Source organism: Triplophysa rosa, linkage group LG4, assembly GCF_024868665.1.
Source record: "Triplophysa rosa linkage group LG4, Trosa_1v2, whole genome shotgun sequence".
NCBI classification, from domain to species: domain Eukaryota; kingdom Metazoa; phylum Chordata; class Actinopteri; order Cypriniformes; family Nemacheilidae; genus Triplophysa; species Triplophysa rosa.
Window position 1 is genome coordinate 4414960 of NC_079893.1, and position 17041 is coordinate 4432000.

The 17041-nt window shown below is 38.5% G+C and overlaps 2 protein-coding genes across 3 annotated transcripts in view; one reads left to right on the forward strand and one right to left on the reverse strand.

Moving 5' to 3' along the window:
- The window catches only part of LOC130553380 (uncharacterized), a 35446-nt gene extending 25359 nt beyond the window's left edge, over positions 1 to 10087 (reverse strand). The window contains exon 1 of the mRNA XM_057332311.1: positions 9978 to 10087. The gene's annotated coding sequence lies outside the window, so the exon portion shown is untranslated. The remainder of the gene's footprint in view (positions 1 to 9977) is intronic.
- A 40-nt stretch (positions 10088 to 10127) lies between these two features.
- The window catches only part of LOC130553382 (receptor tyrosine-protein kinase erbB-4-like), a 128932-nt gene continuing 122018 nt past the window's right edge, over positions 10128 to 17041 (forward strand). Inside the window, exon 1 of one of the 2 annotated variants that reach the window (XM_057332316.1) lies at positions 10128 to 10449. In XM_057332316.1, the coding sequence (XP_057188299.1) occupies positions 10371 to 10449 (79 nt within the window). In that variant the 5' untranslated portion in view covers positions 10128 to 10370. The remainder of the gene's footprint in view (positions 10450 to 17041) is intronic. The other variant, XM_057332317.1, reaches the window with a different exon arrangement.

Below are 17041 nucleotides of genomic sequence, written 5' to 3' on the forward strand. Positions count from 1 at the left end.
AGCTGTATCATCACATTTTAAGAGGAATCCATTCCCAAACCTCTTGTTTTCTCACGGGTGACCATGCGCAACATGAGCAGGGAACTGCTGGGAAAATTAGATATAGAGGTGCAGCGGAAAACATCACGGGGGGCTGTTTGTTAAATGGGAGAGGAGGACATTTAAATTCATCGACTGCGGTTTGTCTTTTCGATTGAATAAATTTGTTGCACACTACTTCATTTAAGCCTGTTGAGAGAAAGCGCTTTTGTGAGGGTTGGTTTCAGTACTGAATAAAAGACTGCATTGGTGAAGATTGCCAATGCTCAGCCGTACATCTCTATAACGAAAGTAGGTTTCCACGTGTGCTGATAGTTTACGAAATATTCTGTCATGCCCGCACATATCATGTCAGTAATCCACGCCTATTGACCAATCAGCATTCACGATCGGACTATTCATTTTATGTTATTTAATCACATTTCAGCTTTTGTCTGTTACGAATATTTTGTGTTTTGCAAGGTTTATTTGTATAATTACGTATGATGAGAATTGTACACAAATGTGATTATTAATAAAGGAAGCATGAAGGTCCCATATCTCAAAGCAGATTGTATGAAGCTGTACGAACGAGATCGTACAAATGTATATGAATTCGTTACCAACATAATATAGTGAACTGCTATGAGATTGTTAATACATTTATTTCACATTTATCTCAGGTAATAGAGTCCAGACAAGCGTGTTTTGGCAAAACAATGTATTGACAATTCGTAACTATTGTACAGGGTGGCTAATTTGTATGAGTTCGTTCAATCTTGTTTGTTTTTTGGCTAGATCTGCTTTTGCGCCAGTGAAGATAAGGTTTAGGATGGGGCTTTGTTTTTTTCTATTCATTTTACATCTTTGTATGATTTGCATTGAATTATTTCATATAATTTAGCTACTTTATACAATAGTCAAGAATTCCTATGAGATCATGCTTTAGATAGATGGAAATTTCCCAGCACACACCTGAAGTTTAAGGGATATAGTTCGCCCAAAAAATGACAATTCTGGCATCATTTAGTCACCCTCTGGTCATTTCAAACCTGTATGACTTTCTTCTACAGAACACAAAAGAAGATATTTTGAAGAATGTCGATAACCAAATCGCGGCGGTAGCGATTGACTTGCATTGGTTTTGTGTCCACACAGTAGAAGTGAATGGGTACCGCCATTGTTCGATTACCAACTTTCTTTAAAATATCTATTTTTGTGTGTGATCTGCAGAAGAAAGAATGTCATACAGGTTTGACTAGTGGGGTGAACTTTTTTCAGTTTCATTTTTGGGTGAACTATCCCTTTAAGGGCACAGTGATGATACTGTTTTGGGGGTTTGAACCAGTAACCACTCGAACGAAAGGATATAACTGAAAATGTGAAAATATCTCCATGTTAAAAGCACAGATGTCTGCTTTTTTGAACTTCTTGAAATAAAACCACCCGGTCATGCTGACTTGACCAAAAACAGGCTTGAATGTTTGAGAAGAAGGGGGTTATATAGATTGCAGCACTGCAGTCTTTCAGTTACCTATTGGATCATCTGTACTAATAGATGCATTGCATACGGTTGAGATTCAGGTACTAGATTTGAAGGATTAAACAGGGTGATTTGATTGGTCACCCTTGGATGGTACGTTGTGAAATGACCCGATGTGACGTTCAGAGAAACAGACCAAACGAAAGAGCTGAAAACACTTCTTTTGTTTGTGTGTGTGTGAGAGAGAGTGAAGGGGGAGCGTCATGAATTATTTAATAATGTTTGTTGTTAATGAAGGACCAAAGGGAGATCTGTATTCCGTTAGTAAATCTTGTTTGAATCTGTTGGATGGGTTTGACAGGATTCAACTCGATTACATCGGTTTCCCCCTGAATGTGTCAAATTGCTGGTTTGACTCTGTGGACAGTATTACAGGTGATTTTTGGACAGCTTCATATATTCCCATATAGTGTATTCATGTTTAATTCAATTATATATAATTATTTATATCTTGTCATTTCTTATGATTAGATGACCTGTGATTGGTTAATACTAAAACATGTAAGGTGCTGAGGGGACGGTTGGTCACTACAAGTGCACTGCAAAAATTACTTTCTTACTTAGTCTTTTTTTCTTGTTTTCCAGGAAAAATGTCTACACATTTTTGAATCAAGATGCATTTTCTTGATGAGCAAAATGACCTAAGAAAATAAGTCTTGTTTTTAGTTAAAAAAAAAAAATGAAATTTCAGTGAATTTGTGCTTAAAACAAGCAAAAAAATCTGCCAATGGGGTAAGAAAAATAATCTTGAATTAAGGTTTACCTTTTTCTTAGTCACTCAATTTTTTGTTTATTAAAAAACTTTTTTTGCTGTCAGTTTTGTCCAGTATTAAAACTTACAGTGGCCAGAATTTGTACTGTAGAATAAAATCATCGACGATAGCTCTTTTTGGTTTTGTTTTGTGTCACAGGGATGCAACAAGACTTTTTATGAACTACAATTTGGTGTCATGTTGCTAAAACTTTTGTAATGGTAACACGAGGTAGCTCATTCGTAAGAATTTGTACGTTGTGAATTGTGCAAAAACATACGATTAATAGATAAAAGAAACACTGAAGCCCCTCCCCTAACTGTAATGTCACTGGTGCGAAAGCAAATTGTACTAAAATGTACAAATAAGATCGAACAAATTCCTACGAATTAGTAAAATAGTTACGATTTTGCAGTGAGATTGTGTTGGTTATAACAGAAAATGAATATTTGAATAACAAGGCTACAAAATGTCAACAAATAGTTGTAAAATATTTCCATCTTATTTACTGCCTTACTCTCTGGATTGTTTGTTGGAATTATGTCTTAAATCTACAACTTTTGCTGCAATAACAAGTAACTTAATATTTATATGTATGCTATGAATAGCAGAATAATTGCAGCAGGAAATAATTCAAAAATGACATGAAATATCATTCAAATGGTCATGTTGAGCACCGACAAACTCTGAAAACAGATTATATATAAACATGGGATGACTCGCGCTTTCTATTACAAACACTCGGTTTCATTTTAATCTTCATGCTTTGTGTGGATGTCTGGTGAAAGCAGGTGGGATTATTGACATTTACTCATGTAAATTCTGCCAATGGTAATGTTGTATGCCCGAATGCTGACATTTCTGAAGGAGTTGTGAAATTGCTTCACGAAGAGAGAATCTGTCTTTGTTCCCCCGGTCTGGGATATTCTGACTCGGAGGTCAGAAGTTGGTCAGCGTTAACTTAGGAAAGCCTACGGTAAATGTCAAGTCACATAATTAAAAAAGGAAGTAATTAAATGAGTTTAGGCCAGGTTCAGTTCAAATGGGATTTTGGTTTACGGTATTAATAAAATATTTTTTATTAGGGCTATTTAGCAGTGATTTTAGAGGACCCTCATGCAATTGAATTGGCTTTTAGACTGACTCTGAAGCAATACTTGTTTTGGCACAGAACAGATCGTGCAGTGAAATTGATAATGATGTTTCACTCGTCTTGCAGGATAGTGAATTTGGCCCCCGGAGCTTTACAGAAGCGTCACCGGCAGAGGAATATCAGGATTTTCACATTGCACATTTTCCCAGCACAATGACAGAGTGACCGCTTGCATTATATCACCGTCCGCCCACGCCGCATGTGTAGCGTGTATCACGGCTGCAATGTTTTTCTGGTGTGTGTTTTTGTTGTGTGTGGCAGCTGTGTGTGACTGACAACTGCTGTCAGGCGCCTGTCAATTTAAAAGACTTTGCTGGAGGAGAGATACAGTAGCTGCTGAATTAAAAGCCGCTTGTTTAGGGTGTCTGTTGAATACTTGAGAACAGTCAGGACGGGAAAGTAATGATGGATGCATGTCGCGTGAAGTATTTTTGTGATATTCGGTAAGACATCTCTATAAGTGTTATTTTGATGTAACTTTGGAATGTGATTCCTGTAGTACAATAATTAGGCTTAGAAACTCTTTAGACTTTAACTAACTAACTAACTAACACTCACTCAGTAGTCATCCGTTCACTCTCACTCACTCACTCACTCACTCACTCACTCACTCACTCACTCACTCACTCACTCACTCACTCACTCATTAATCATTCACTCACTCACTCACTCACTCACTCACTCACTCACTCACTCACTCACTCACTCACTCACTCACTCACTCACTCACTCACTCACTCACTCACTCACTCACTCACTCACTCACTCACTCACTCACTCACTCACTCACTCACTCACTCACTCACTCACTCACTCACTCACTCACTCACTCACTCACTCACTCACTCACTCACTCACTCACTCACTCACTCACTCACTCACTCACTCACTCACTCACTCACTCACTCACTCACTCACTCACTCACTCACTCACTCACTCACTCACTCACTCACTCACTCACTCACTCACTCACTCACTCACTCACTCACTCACTCACTCACTCACTCACTCACTCACTCACTCACTCACTCACTCACTCACTCACTCACTCACTCACTCACTCACTCACTCACTCACTCACTCACTCACTCACTCACTCACTCACTCACTCACTCACTCACTCACTCACTCACTCACTCACTCACTCACTCACTCACTCACTCACTCACTCACTCACTCACTCACTCACTCACTCACTCACTCACTCACTCACTCACTCACTCACTCACTCACTCACTCACTCACTCACTCACTCACTCACTCACTCACTCACTCACTCACTCACTCACTCACTCACTCACTCACTCACTCACTCACTCACTCACTCACTCACTCACTCACTCACTCACTCACTCACTCACTCACTCACTCACTCACTCACTCACTCACTCACTCACTCACTCACTCACTCACTCACTCACTCACTCACTCACTCACTCACTCACTCACTCACTCACTCACTCACTCACTCACTCACTCACTCACTCACTCACTCACTCACTCACTCACTCACTCACTCACTCACTCACTCACTCACTCACTCACTCACTCACTCACTCACTCACTCACTCACTCACTCACTCACTCACTCACTCACTCACTCACTCACTCACTCACTCACTCACTCACTCACTCACTCACTCACTCACTCACTCACTCACTCACTCACTCACTCACTCACTCACTCACTCACTCACTCACTCACTCACTCACTCACTCACTCACTCACTCACTCACTCACTCACTCACTCACTCACTCACTCACTCACTCACTCACTCACTCACTCACTCACTCACTCACTCACTCACTCACTCACTCACTCACTCACTCACTCACTCACTCACTCACTCACTCACTCACTCACTCACTCACTCACTCACTCACTCACTCACTCACTCACTCACTCACTCACTCACTCACTCACTCACTCACTCACTCACTCACTCACTCACTCACTCACTCACTCACTCACTCACTCACTCACTCACTCACTCACTCACTCACTCACTCACTCACTCACTCACTCACTCACTCACTCACTCACTCACTCACTCACTCACTCACTCACTCACTCACTCACTCACTCACTCACTCACTCACTCACTCACTCACTCACTCACTCACTCACTCACTCACTCACTCACTCACTCACTCACTCACTCACTCACTCACTCACTCACTCACTCACTCACTCACTCACTCACTCACTCACTCACTCACTCACTCACTCACTCACTCACTCACTCACTCACTCACTCACTCACTCACTCACTCACTCACTCACTCACTCACTCACTCACTCACTCACTCACTCACTCACTCACTCACTCACTCACTCACTCACTCACTCACTCACTCACTCACTCACTCACTCACTCACTCACTCACTCACTCACTCACTCACTCACTCACTCACTCACTCACTCACTCACTCACTCACTCACTCACTCACTCACTCACTCACTCACTCACTCACTCACTCACTCACTCACTCACTCACTCACTCACTCACTCACTCACTCACTCACTCACTCACTCACTCACTCACTCACTCACTCACTCACTCACTCACTCACTCACTCACTCACTCACTCACTCACTCACTCACTCACTCACTCACTCACTCACTCACTCACTCACTCACTCACTCACTCACTCACTCACTCACTCACTCACTCACTCACTCACTCACTCACTCACTCACTCACTCACTCACTCACTCACTCACTCACTCACTCACTCACTCACTCACTCACTCACTCACTCACTCACTCACTCACATTCATTCAATTTCATGTTCTTTTTCAAGACAACTTGATTTCATAGATGCAAGTCATAAATTACCTCATTGCTTAATTACTTGAATAATAGCAACTATGCAAGGTAGAATTTTAATTTCAATTTCACATTCCAATGCTTGTGAACTCTCCAATGAACAGTTCCCTTCATTAAACGTGATCTTTGTGAAAGGAGACAAAATGGCACAAATATCAGATTAGAAAAGTCTGTGGGTTTTGAAAATCGATTGTCCACCCACACGCAAGCGTACTTACTTACCATAATTGGTCAAAAGGTTGACCCCGATATCATAAAGGAGTGATGTGTTCTAAAAAGCTGTCACGATACAGAGAGCGCTCTCATACACCTTCCTAACCATCTAACCTCCTAAACGACTCGCAGTCGCATTTTAATCTGCCATTAGCATAAAGCCATAAATCATTGAAGAGGAGGCCAACGACGTAATGTGACACAGTGACCTAGAGATGCTGTGCAGGTATTGGGTGAGACAGGAGGATGCAGACAAAGATGGAAGGGAACGCTGAGATGCCCTTAATTTTCACCTCACTAACCCGTAACATTCTGATTAGTTCACACTTTTAAAAATGTGGGATGTAATGAGGCGGGATCCAAAAGCGGTCTCATGTGCACACACCCTTTAGAGGAATGCCCTTGAGTAACATGGGAATAAACAATGTGTATGTGAAATATGTCAGGCATGTATCTATAATTAATTACAGAAAGTCACCAGAATATTGATAAATATAAAACTGTTTACAAAGAAATTAAAGGGATAGTTCACCAAAAATGAAAATCATTTACTCACCCTCATCATTTTAAACCTGTATAACTTTCTTTTTTCTGCAGAACACAAAAGAAGATATTTTGAAGAATGTTGGTTACCATAAAAAGGCGGTACCCATTGACTTGCATTGGTTTGTGTCCATACAAAAGATGTAAAGGGGATCATTGTGTGAAAGAACTTCGAAAGCCCATGATCAGGTCTAGCTCCGCCCACTTTTGATGACCCAATCTGTTTTTTCACAGACATTTATGTTCAACTTATGTACATGGGACCTTTTTTAAGGGGGTGCTGTTGGGGGTGGTGGTTTTCAGGCTCTGATTTCCATTTCAACTGCCTCAGTGTGCAAATAGCAAGATCTCCACTATGAGAAGGTCTGTGTTTACTAAGCGACAAAAAGCCAGACTGGTTATTTACTCAGCTCTACACTGTACTTGGCCTGCTCATGTCTGCACATCTCATATGTTTCCTGTTCTCTGACTTCCTCTCGTCTCCAGCATCCTAGGGGTATTTTAATATTTAATCTGATAGTTTTAACATTGATAGCAAACCTAGCTCAGACAGCTGAGACTGTTTTGCCGTATTATTTGATATCCAACTTTCCAACAATTCGACTTTTAGTTGGTTAATGGAGCAGCTCACCAAAATAAAAATAGTTTTATTCACTTACTCCTAAATTGGTACAATTTACATATGGAGTACCAAAGAAAAACTAGTCTGTGCTAGCAAATATTAAAACAGGCCGTAAAGACTATTTACTTTATTTTTTCAGCTGTTCAAAATATTTTTAAAATGTTGTTTTTTTAATCCACTGAAGAAGAAAGGGGTAGAGGTTTGAAGCTAATCGGGCGTTATTTTTTATTGTTTTGTTTTATTTTATTTTATTAAATACAATTATTTTATTTTACTTTATTAAATACAATTATTCTATTTTACTTTACTTTACTTTGGCTAAATTATTGCTTTTTTCATGTTAAGGGGATAGTTCACCCAAAAATAAAAATTCTGTCATCATTTATTCACCTTCATGTTATTCTAAACCTGTATATGACTCTTTGATTTGTAGAACACAATGGAAGTCAATGGGCTTGAATCTTGCTTGGTTAACAACATTCTTCAAAATATCTTCTTTTTGTGTTCTGCAGAAGAAAGTTGTACAGTTTGTAAATGACAAAAGGGTGAATAAATAATGCAATAACTTTCCTTTTGGGGTGAACTATCCCTTTAATAACTATTTTAAACTATTGCTTTGTTAGCAGATTCGGCAGGCTTTTCAAGTTGATCCGGACTTTGGAATAGAATGATAATGGAAAAATCTACTGCTGCCAAAGTAGCACAGAGAACACCAAAACGTACAGAAAATAACTTGACAAGAAGGATGGAGGGACTTCCAAATCCAACATGTCAAAATTCAAGTACAAAACAACACAAAAGACCAACTGAAATTCGTCGCTTCCAAATAGTTTACAACTTGTTTTAGTCTTATGGTAATTTAAAGTAAAACTTTGCTTTTAAAGGCTCAAGTGCAAAATTGTATTGAAAGGAAAATAAATGTCTAGAGAGCAGAAGATCAATAAATAAACGTTTGTGGTCTACACAAATCTTGCCAGTAAACGTGGTTCCTTCTCACTCTTCACCTCCGAGTAGAAAGTGCCAAGGAATTACTGGCAGCGTGCCATCCTTCCTCGTGTCTCGTGTGAATGCCCCTTGTTCTGTCCTGAAAGGACTGTTATACTGCTCTGATATCGATCTAATGCTGCCCCTCACTAAAACCCACAGACGTCTTCTGAGGTCCATCACGGGGCCTGAGGCTGTTTAAACAATAAAGGTTTTAAATTGACAGTTCACCCAAAAATGACAATTCTGTCATCATTTCCTCACCCTTTTGTCATTTAAAATTTAAGCTTTATGACCTTCTTTCTTCCGCAGAAGACAAAAGAAGATATTCTGAAGAAAGTTGGTTAATAACATTCTTCAAAATATCTTCTTTTGTGTTCTATGGAAGAAAACAAAGTCTTACAGGTTTGAAGTGACACAAGGGCGAGTAAATGATGACAGAACTTTTATTTTTGGGTGAACTTCCATTTTAATGTTTCAAAAGCTTTTTTTATTAGTTTGGTTTTATAGATGTGATTTGTCTTAGCACTCCTATAAAATCATTTAGACGTTTATACGTAAATGAACGGATAAAATAAGCAGTGCATATTTGAAAGTAGGCACTGTATTTATTTCAAGGTTCAGCAGTATGTTTAGTACAAATTAATAGCTTGGATAATAAATTATTTTAAGCTTGGTAAATATATTTATTTTTTAGTGCAAGTCACAAAAATATGTTTATAAAAATACAATTTCCAAAGGTGTAAACAAATTTTTAAGTCTTAAAACCCATATAACCTTTATTTGCTAGTCCTTGTCAAACATACATCTCACAAACAGATTTTTTAGTTTTTAAGTCACAGACCGTGTCCAATTGTGTCTAATGTGAATTCAGGCCATCTTTACAATACTTTTGTTGTGTAACATCATCTCCCTTCTAAACTAAACTCTGAAGCTTTGAAGCGCAGGGCTGTTTAATATGCTGAGTCACAGTAAAACATGCCTTCATAACTGTAATGTGAGGGCCTCTAGTGGCTAGAGCAGAGTTCAGAGAACAGAGACCGAGGTTATCAGTGTCACATGCTTACTGTTCACAGAGGATCAAACATATTTAGAACATGGCAACATCGTTTCAAATTGGAGTGATGAGAAGTTGGTTTGATAAAGTTTGGCATGTACAGAACATAAATAATAAATGTGCCATATACTGCAGGGTTACTTCGTGTTTTTGGGATAGTCATTTATCTGTTTCATATTTCAGAGAACCATGTTGAAATCCAAATGATTAAATACGCACCGACCAGAAAATAGTTGCATGCAGGCAAATGTTTACCTTTTGAATCCCATCATTCTTGGCAAGTGTGTGAAAGCAGGTGTTTATGCAAAGCAGTTGTGGTGGAGGCGTGGCTTAAGCCCCTCCTTTGTCCATTCATACCAAAGGCGGGCGGTACTGGGCACGCGGTGGGCGTGGCTAGCCTTCAATCCGAAGTTCCGTGCCGAATTCATCGAGGTGATGAAATGGTTACAAGTCCCTCTATCCGGATAATCGGGCACAGGTCAGTTTCAAAACGAAAACAGCACAAAGGCAAAACGAGCAGGCTGTGTTTATTGTTACAGCATGCGCTCCGACACGAAGACGTGAGAAACAGAAGCTGGACCGTCAATGCCCGGATTTTCTCTTGAACATGTTAATGTATGGAGATATAACTTCTTGAATTAAGCAGAAATGTGGCCGACTCGTTTTCTTCTCCGCTGCTGCTTGGTCTTCACCATCGGGGTTGTTCAGATGAGCGCCGCGCAGTCAGGTGAGTGATAGCACCCGTGCGTAAAAGGCTCTTTGGAGAGCTGCGCACTTGTCCGGTGCGCGCTGCCGTTAACGCGCACCTTACTGTACTTAAACGTTTGCCGGTTGAAAGATTGTTCAATACCCGAGCACTCCAGTCAATGCTGCATAAAAGATTTGCTTCGGAGTGAGCTATTGTTCAGTATTCATTTTGTGATGTTGATTCGTTATATAGGCTACGTGCCATTTAACTATGTTTGTTTTGGTTGTGTTAAGAATCAAACAGATTGTCTAGTCTATTTTTAAACGAAGCAATGAAAAGTCATAACCGGTGATTGCTGTACAATAAATGAAATGTTGGAAAGATTGAGCCCGAGCTTTACAACCTACGTGTCTGTCGTGCTTTTATTAGGTCTATTTTAATTTGCCAGTGCGCGTAACGGAACTTGGTGGAGCGCAGCGCGAGTGCGCGCTCAGCGGAACGCGCATTTCCTGCGCGCTTGGCATCGCGCATCAGACCCCTACGCTGCGCTCAAATAGCTGCTCAGCATATTTCTGCAGAGCCACTGTGAGAAGCGAACCCGACGTTGGCGGTTCATGAATTAAGTTTTGTTATGCAGTGTATGAACAAGGAGAAAATGGGTGGGGGTTGTCATGATGAGTGAGTGGTTAGCATGTATCCAGAGAGATATTTGTAATCTATTGGTTTGTTGTTTGCAGGAGTGGTCAGAGTTAACAGATGAGTGCACTGAGATGATAAATGTGTGACAAAAATTCTATAATGTGCAATTTAATTAGAATCTCTCATTCATATTCATTTAAAGATGATTTTCATGATGCTGTTTAGTTTGACCTCTGGAATAACTACATGTCAGGTTCAGATTCTATAAATGTGACCCTGGACAACAAAACCAGTCTTATGGGCCAATTTTTCAAAATTGAGCTTTTTACATAATCCGAAAGATGAATAAATAAACTTTCTATAGATATATGAGCTGTTAGAATATGACCATATCTGGCTGAGATACAACCGTTTAAAATTCTGGAATCTGAGAGTGCAAAAAAATCAAAATATTGAGAAAATTGCCTTTGAAGTTGTTAATCAGGGGCACTGTGGCAGACCATCCACTCACAAAAATAAAGTTTTTATATATTTAAGGTAGGATATTTACAAAATATCTTCATGGAACATGATCTTTACTTAATATCCTAATGATTTTTGACATAAAAGAAAAATCGATCATTTTGACCCACACAATGTATTTTTGTCTTTTACTAAAAATGTTCCCGTGCTACTTAAGACTGGTTTTGTGATCCAGGGTCACAAATAAGGGTTAGGTGCTTGTCTGGGTAAAAGGCCTTTTCAATCACACACCAAAGCACCTTCCTGAACATCTCTTTGTTGTTGTGGCCTTCAAATAGTCGTTTATGAGTTCATCCAAATTCATCATTTGGTGATGAGATCATTTTTAACATTTAATATCTTGTACAATGTTTCGGATTCCATGAAGGCATCACATACATTGTGAGACAAAGGACTAGTTTATAAGATTCAGTTTTGTTCACAGTTAACAAAACAATGTATTTTGTGTTTCGTAACAAATAAGTTAAACAAAGTTTAGTTGTGCAGTATGTGCAAAGAAAGGAAACATTTAGGTTAAAGGAAGGTTATGATGACCAACTTTTTGGAGTGCATTTCATTTTTAGACAATTGAAAGCGGAGAAATGATAACTGTGAAGCTAAAATTTAAAATTAAGACAACAACGAATTTCAAGTTTGTGGAGAACATAAAGTTTCTCTAGAGGCTTAATAAGAACATTATTCATTTCCTACACAGTACAATTCTTTGCATTTTTTTACTTTTTTTGTTAGATTTGATCAAATAGTTTTATTATCGTTTTTCATTTATATCTCTATTTATCATTATTTAAGTCACTTCTCCTTCTGGAGATAAATGACACCACATCTGACCCGGCTGAGATGTGACATTTAAATTCTAAAGGATATTGACTTGGGAATGCAGTCAAATTATTACTCAGCGTCAGCTCGGATTAAAGCTCCGTTTGAGAGCTCTGACGAATCTCACAGTAATTACGCTTGTCACTGATACGCCGTCTAGACGTGAATGTGTTTTTATGAGCAGGAAGCGTTCGCTATGTCTGCCGAGCTTAATCTTCTTATTAAGAATTCATTTGTCACTGAGGCTTAACTTTAAATGACACTTGCGGCTCATGTTTTACAATACAACCAGGAGGCATATTTTACCATATTAACACAGATGCTTTGTTGTCCGTGTTTTGACAGCTTTTGACTGTAACTAAGTATAGAATGAATCCATAAAATTAATATTTTCAGATGTAGATGGAAGATAATTCAGTGGGAATTCAGAGGAATTGTCCTGTCATTGGCTTGAGAGTTTGTTTTCTTCCCCACTTGAAATTTGGAAAACAAAGTTTTTTTTTCTGTGGGTCCCCTCGTCCCCCTTCTGACACTCATCTGTCCCTCAGGCTTTTTGGCTCGGTTCCCTCACAGTTGAGCTGCTTCTCTCTCTTTCAATGCTAATATGATCAAAGACTGACATCTGAAACTAAACTAATGAGGTCTACAGAAAAATGAAGGACTTCTAGGTTACTCCAGATATGATTTAGCATCTCATTGGGTTTGTTAGCATTGAAAGTTATGTTTCGCTCTAGTTTTTTTCTTGGCTCTGAGTAATGTTCTTACATAAAACTGACTGGTGGTCATTGGTTCTGTATGGGTTTGACTTTGTTTTTACATTAGATATCAGGTGGAGACACCACACGTTAGCATTAGCAAAGTTGTTTATCAAACAAAAGGGTGGTGAACAGGAAAACGGCCCCTTGAGTAGCTCTTGAAGTTCAGTATATTTACGCTTTTGTGGAGTTTTCTTCACGGTTTTGATTTTTTATCTGGTTGGCTATACCAGCTAAGTTATATGTATGGTTGCCGTTTATTTTTTGCAATTAGCCTGTTTTTTCCCCCCAATACCTTTTTAGTACAGACCCTTTTTGTGAGGCATTTAGGGTCTCGACCTGATAAAAGGTAAGCGCTTCTTTAACTGTAGAGTTTATCGTAACTGTTTCTTGTAAATAAGCGGTCTGCTTTTTTTTAATGTTCCTTTTGCGTCTGTGACATTTAATAAAAAAGAATGTGCTGAGCAATGGCAACTGATGAGGTGGATCGGAGAGAGAGAGAGAGAGAGAGAGAAGCTGAAGAGACTAGAGGAGAAACAAGATGCATTGTGAGGACGTCGAGAGAGAGAGAGAAAGAAAAGACAATTGTACTTCAACATCTCCGAGTCTCCTTGTGTGCGTTAGCCCTCGTGGCCTCAGTGTTTCTCTGTTTAGATGAGATAGAGGGCACACGTCACCTCGCAGCCCTATAGAAATATCACGGCAGTTTCTTTCTCTTTAAAGCTTCATAAAACTCCCTGCGAGAAGATTGGGTGATGGTGTCACCTTGGATTACTGGTTCTTCAAAGGGACCTTGCGAGAAACCGTAATCTTTGCTTTATGTTCTTAGCTGTGAGATGATACCTCCGTGATCCATCACTTGTTTCAGGTGCGGTGAAAGTTTTGGCTGGAAGTAAATAAACTGGACGGAATGCTGAGATTCAACCTCATGAAGCAACATATTGAGTCTCGCAGTCTTGTTTTTGTCAAATGAAATATGCTGTCGACTGAACTATAAAGTGGAAGGAGCGGTTTATTGGAAACAGGAAACAGTTTTACATGAGTTTTTACAGGCAGGGTGTTGAGAATATTTAATCAGGCTGTTTCTTGTCTCTTAATATCACATCGGGTTTCCAGATAGCTTGAGGTTTAGTGGCGGATGTTGGCTCGGTTTCTGCGGGTCGTTCGAGAGACGGTACAATGGCCATCAATTTAGGTATTATCAGTCTGGACCAGGCCACTTACTCGGCATGTGCCGGACTACACAAGATCAAGTCAATGAATTTCACAGAAAGCTTCAGAGTTTGAATAGTACAGCTATTAGAAAGATCAACAACATCGACCAGTTGTTGTATTCATTTTTAAATAACGCAGCTCATTCATTCATGTTTTCATCTTCCAATAAAAATGCAGAGCTCTCTCTTGATTTTAACATTAAATTCAGGCTGCGAACATCCCACAGCAATAATTTCACTAAGAAGGAAAAAAAAAATATATATATATTATGTTTTGTTTTGTTTGCTAGTGAAAAAAATTGAACATCCCTAAAACAAGAAATGTTTGAGTTAGATGAAAAATAGTACAAAATTGAAAATGTTTTATTATTTTTCCTGCACTATTGGCATTTTTTAAGTATAATTTTTTTTCTGATTTATATTTTTATTTATTTATATTTTACTTTATTGAAAACAAAGAATATTTTTTATGGGTGTTACAATGTCAGGCTGCAGTGCAGTTTTATCATATCATTGATATACAGTATCTATACGTTTCTTTTCGTATCTATAGGTTCTCAAAGTTGGGTCCAGGGACTGGTGGTCCGCAGCCCCTAGGGGGAAATCATTTGTGACTTTGCTAGCATATTAAGCCGGGAACGCACATTTAGAGCTTATTTTGTCTAATTTCGAGCTAAAAGAAGTGAAACGTTTTGGTTGTATTTTTAGGTTTTCGTAAAAATAAGTACATTAAGCCCCCGTCTAGAGACCCCAGAGCTCCAAATAGTAATTAAACATCTAAAATGATTTTTATATGTACATTTTCTGAAAGGTATACCTAAATCTTTCCTAATATAAAGGATGTGTGATGTGTAACATTATATTAGATCCTTCATCCTTCCATTACAGTAGATCTTAAATTGTCAATGAATAATGAATTTTGCTATAGATTTTTTTCCTTTTTCCTGTAAAGCTGCTTTGAAACAATGCAACATTGTAAAACGTTCTATATAAATAAAATAGCATTGAATTGAATAGATATTGGTTTTGACTTATTTCGTTTGAAAAAACAACAACATATGTTTAATTGTTATAATTTTAGGGGGTGCTTGAAAAATTGTGTCACCATTAACGGGTCCCTGGACCCATAAGTTTTAGAAACCCGCCCTTACATAATGTATTTTTTCCAATATTGTATGTTTTTTTTTCTAAATAAAGCCTTTAAGCATATGTAAATCTCACACAGTGTATTTACAGTAGTTTACCATTGTACTCTCTAAAGTTTAGTAAATTTGTACCAGAAAACAAGGCACACAACGCTTTAAAAAGCGTTCTGCCGGGTGCAGAAATGATGATAAACCTGCACACATTCCCTATGGGTTATTATGGCCTCTTATTCTTTTTAACTCAACTATACTTATATATAGCCGCCCACTGAAGTCGAAGGGTTGGACAGAGTCATCGGACACCCCTTTACGACTTAAATTCATTTCTTTTTTTACCCCTGTGGAATAACTTGTGGCACTTGTGATGATAAGAATTGCATGGAGCTGCTGGGAAGAGGGTGTATGTACTGTATGTTCTATCACACATAAACAAATGCATATGGCAGTGCACAGGCCCGTTGTACAACCTTGACATACCGTAGCTTTCCTCCATTCCTAAAAATTATTTGAATATATAAAGCAGCAAAATAACTGTGTTGTGGTCTTTACAATTACAATCATTTTACAAAAAAACTTTCTCTCAACAGGTAGTGGTCTAGCTTTTGTTGAAACTAGTAACTTTGCATTAGCACCTATTGCATTATTTTTCCTGTATGACATATCGCTTATTTCTCCCTGAACTCTCTATAAGTCGCTTTGGATAAAAGCGTCTGCTAAATGACTAAATGTGACGTAAAATTGCTTATACAGTGATCTTATATTTTGGTCACACTCCCCGACCCCCTTATTGCGAATTTTTCATCAGCCACGCTGTGAGGTTGTAAGTTTTAACTTGAGAATCACTGAACGTACAAATACTCAGAAGTTTGCAGTGTAAAGAGAGGTTACACAGATCATACGGTATTTGCATCATAGCCGCATAAATAACATCACATCTTTCATATGCTAGACGTTCTTGAGGGCTGCGACAGAAATCAGCTTTTGATTGCTATCAGTTTCTTTGAAAGATTGCATTTAAACCCATCATAGCCTTGTTATTCATCTGGATTCTCTGTTCGGCACCAAAGTGATGCACTGGTATTTGTGGCTGGCTGTGTTGAGACCAAAGGCTTTGAAGAAAATGTCAGATTTGTGTATACACAGTGTAACAAATGATTATTTTACCCGACCTTTTTATAGTTCTTGTACAATTCTGTGGTGCTAATTATTGTGGTAATAATTATTCTCATGTAGCATCAATGTTTTAGTGCAGGGGTCTTCAACGTTTTGAGGGGCAGGGACCCCCTTATAGTAAATGTGTAAACAGAGCTATTTAAATAGAAACAACCCTATTGTCACAGCAATGTTAAGACATTACATTAGCACTATTATGCATGTTATTGTTGCACATACATACTTTTCTGTGTGTTGTTTATATCGTTAATATAGATTGTTTGATTATTATTTTAAGGGATTTGCAGCATCATACATTTTCGTTTTACTGTGAGATGGAAAGTTAAACATTTACTTGTCCTGAACCTTAGTTTTTATGGAAGCTTCA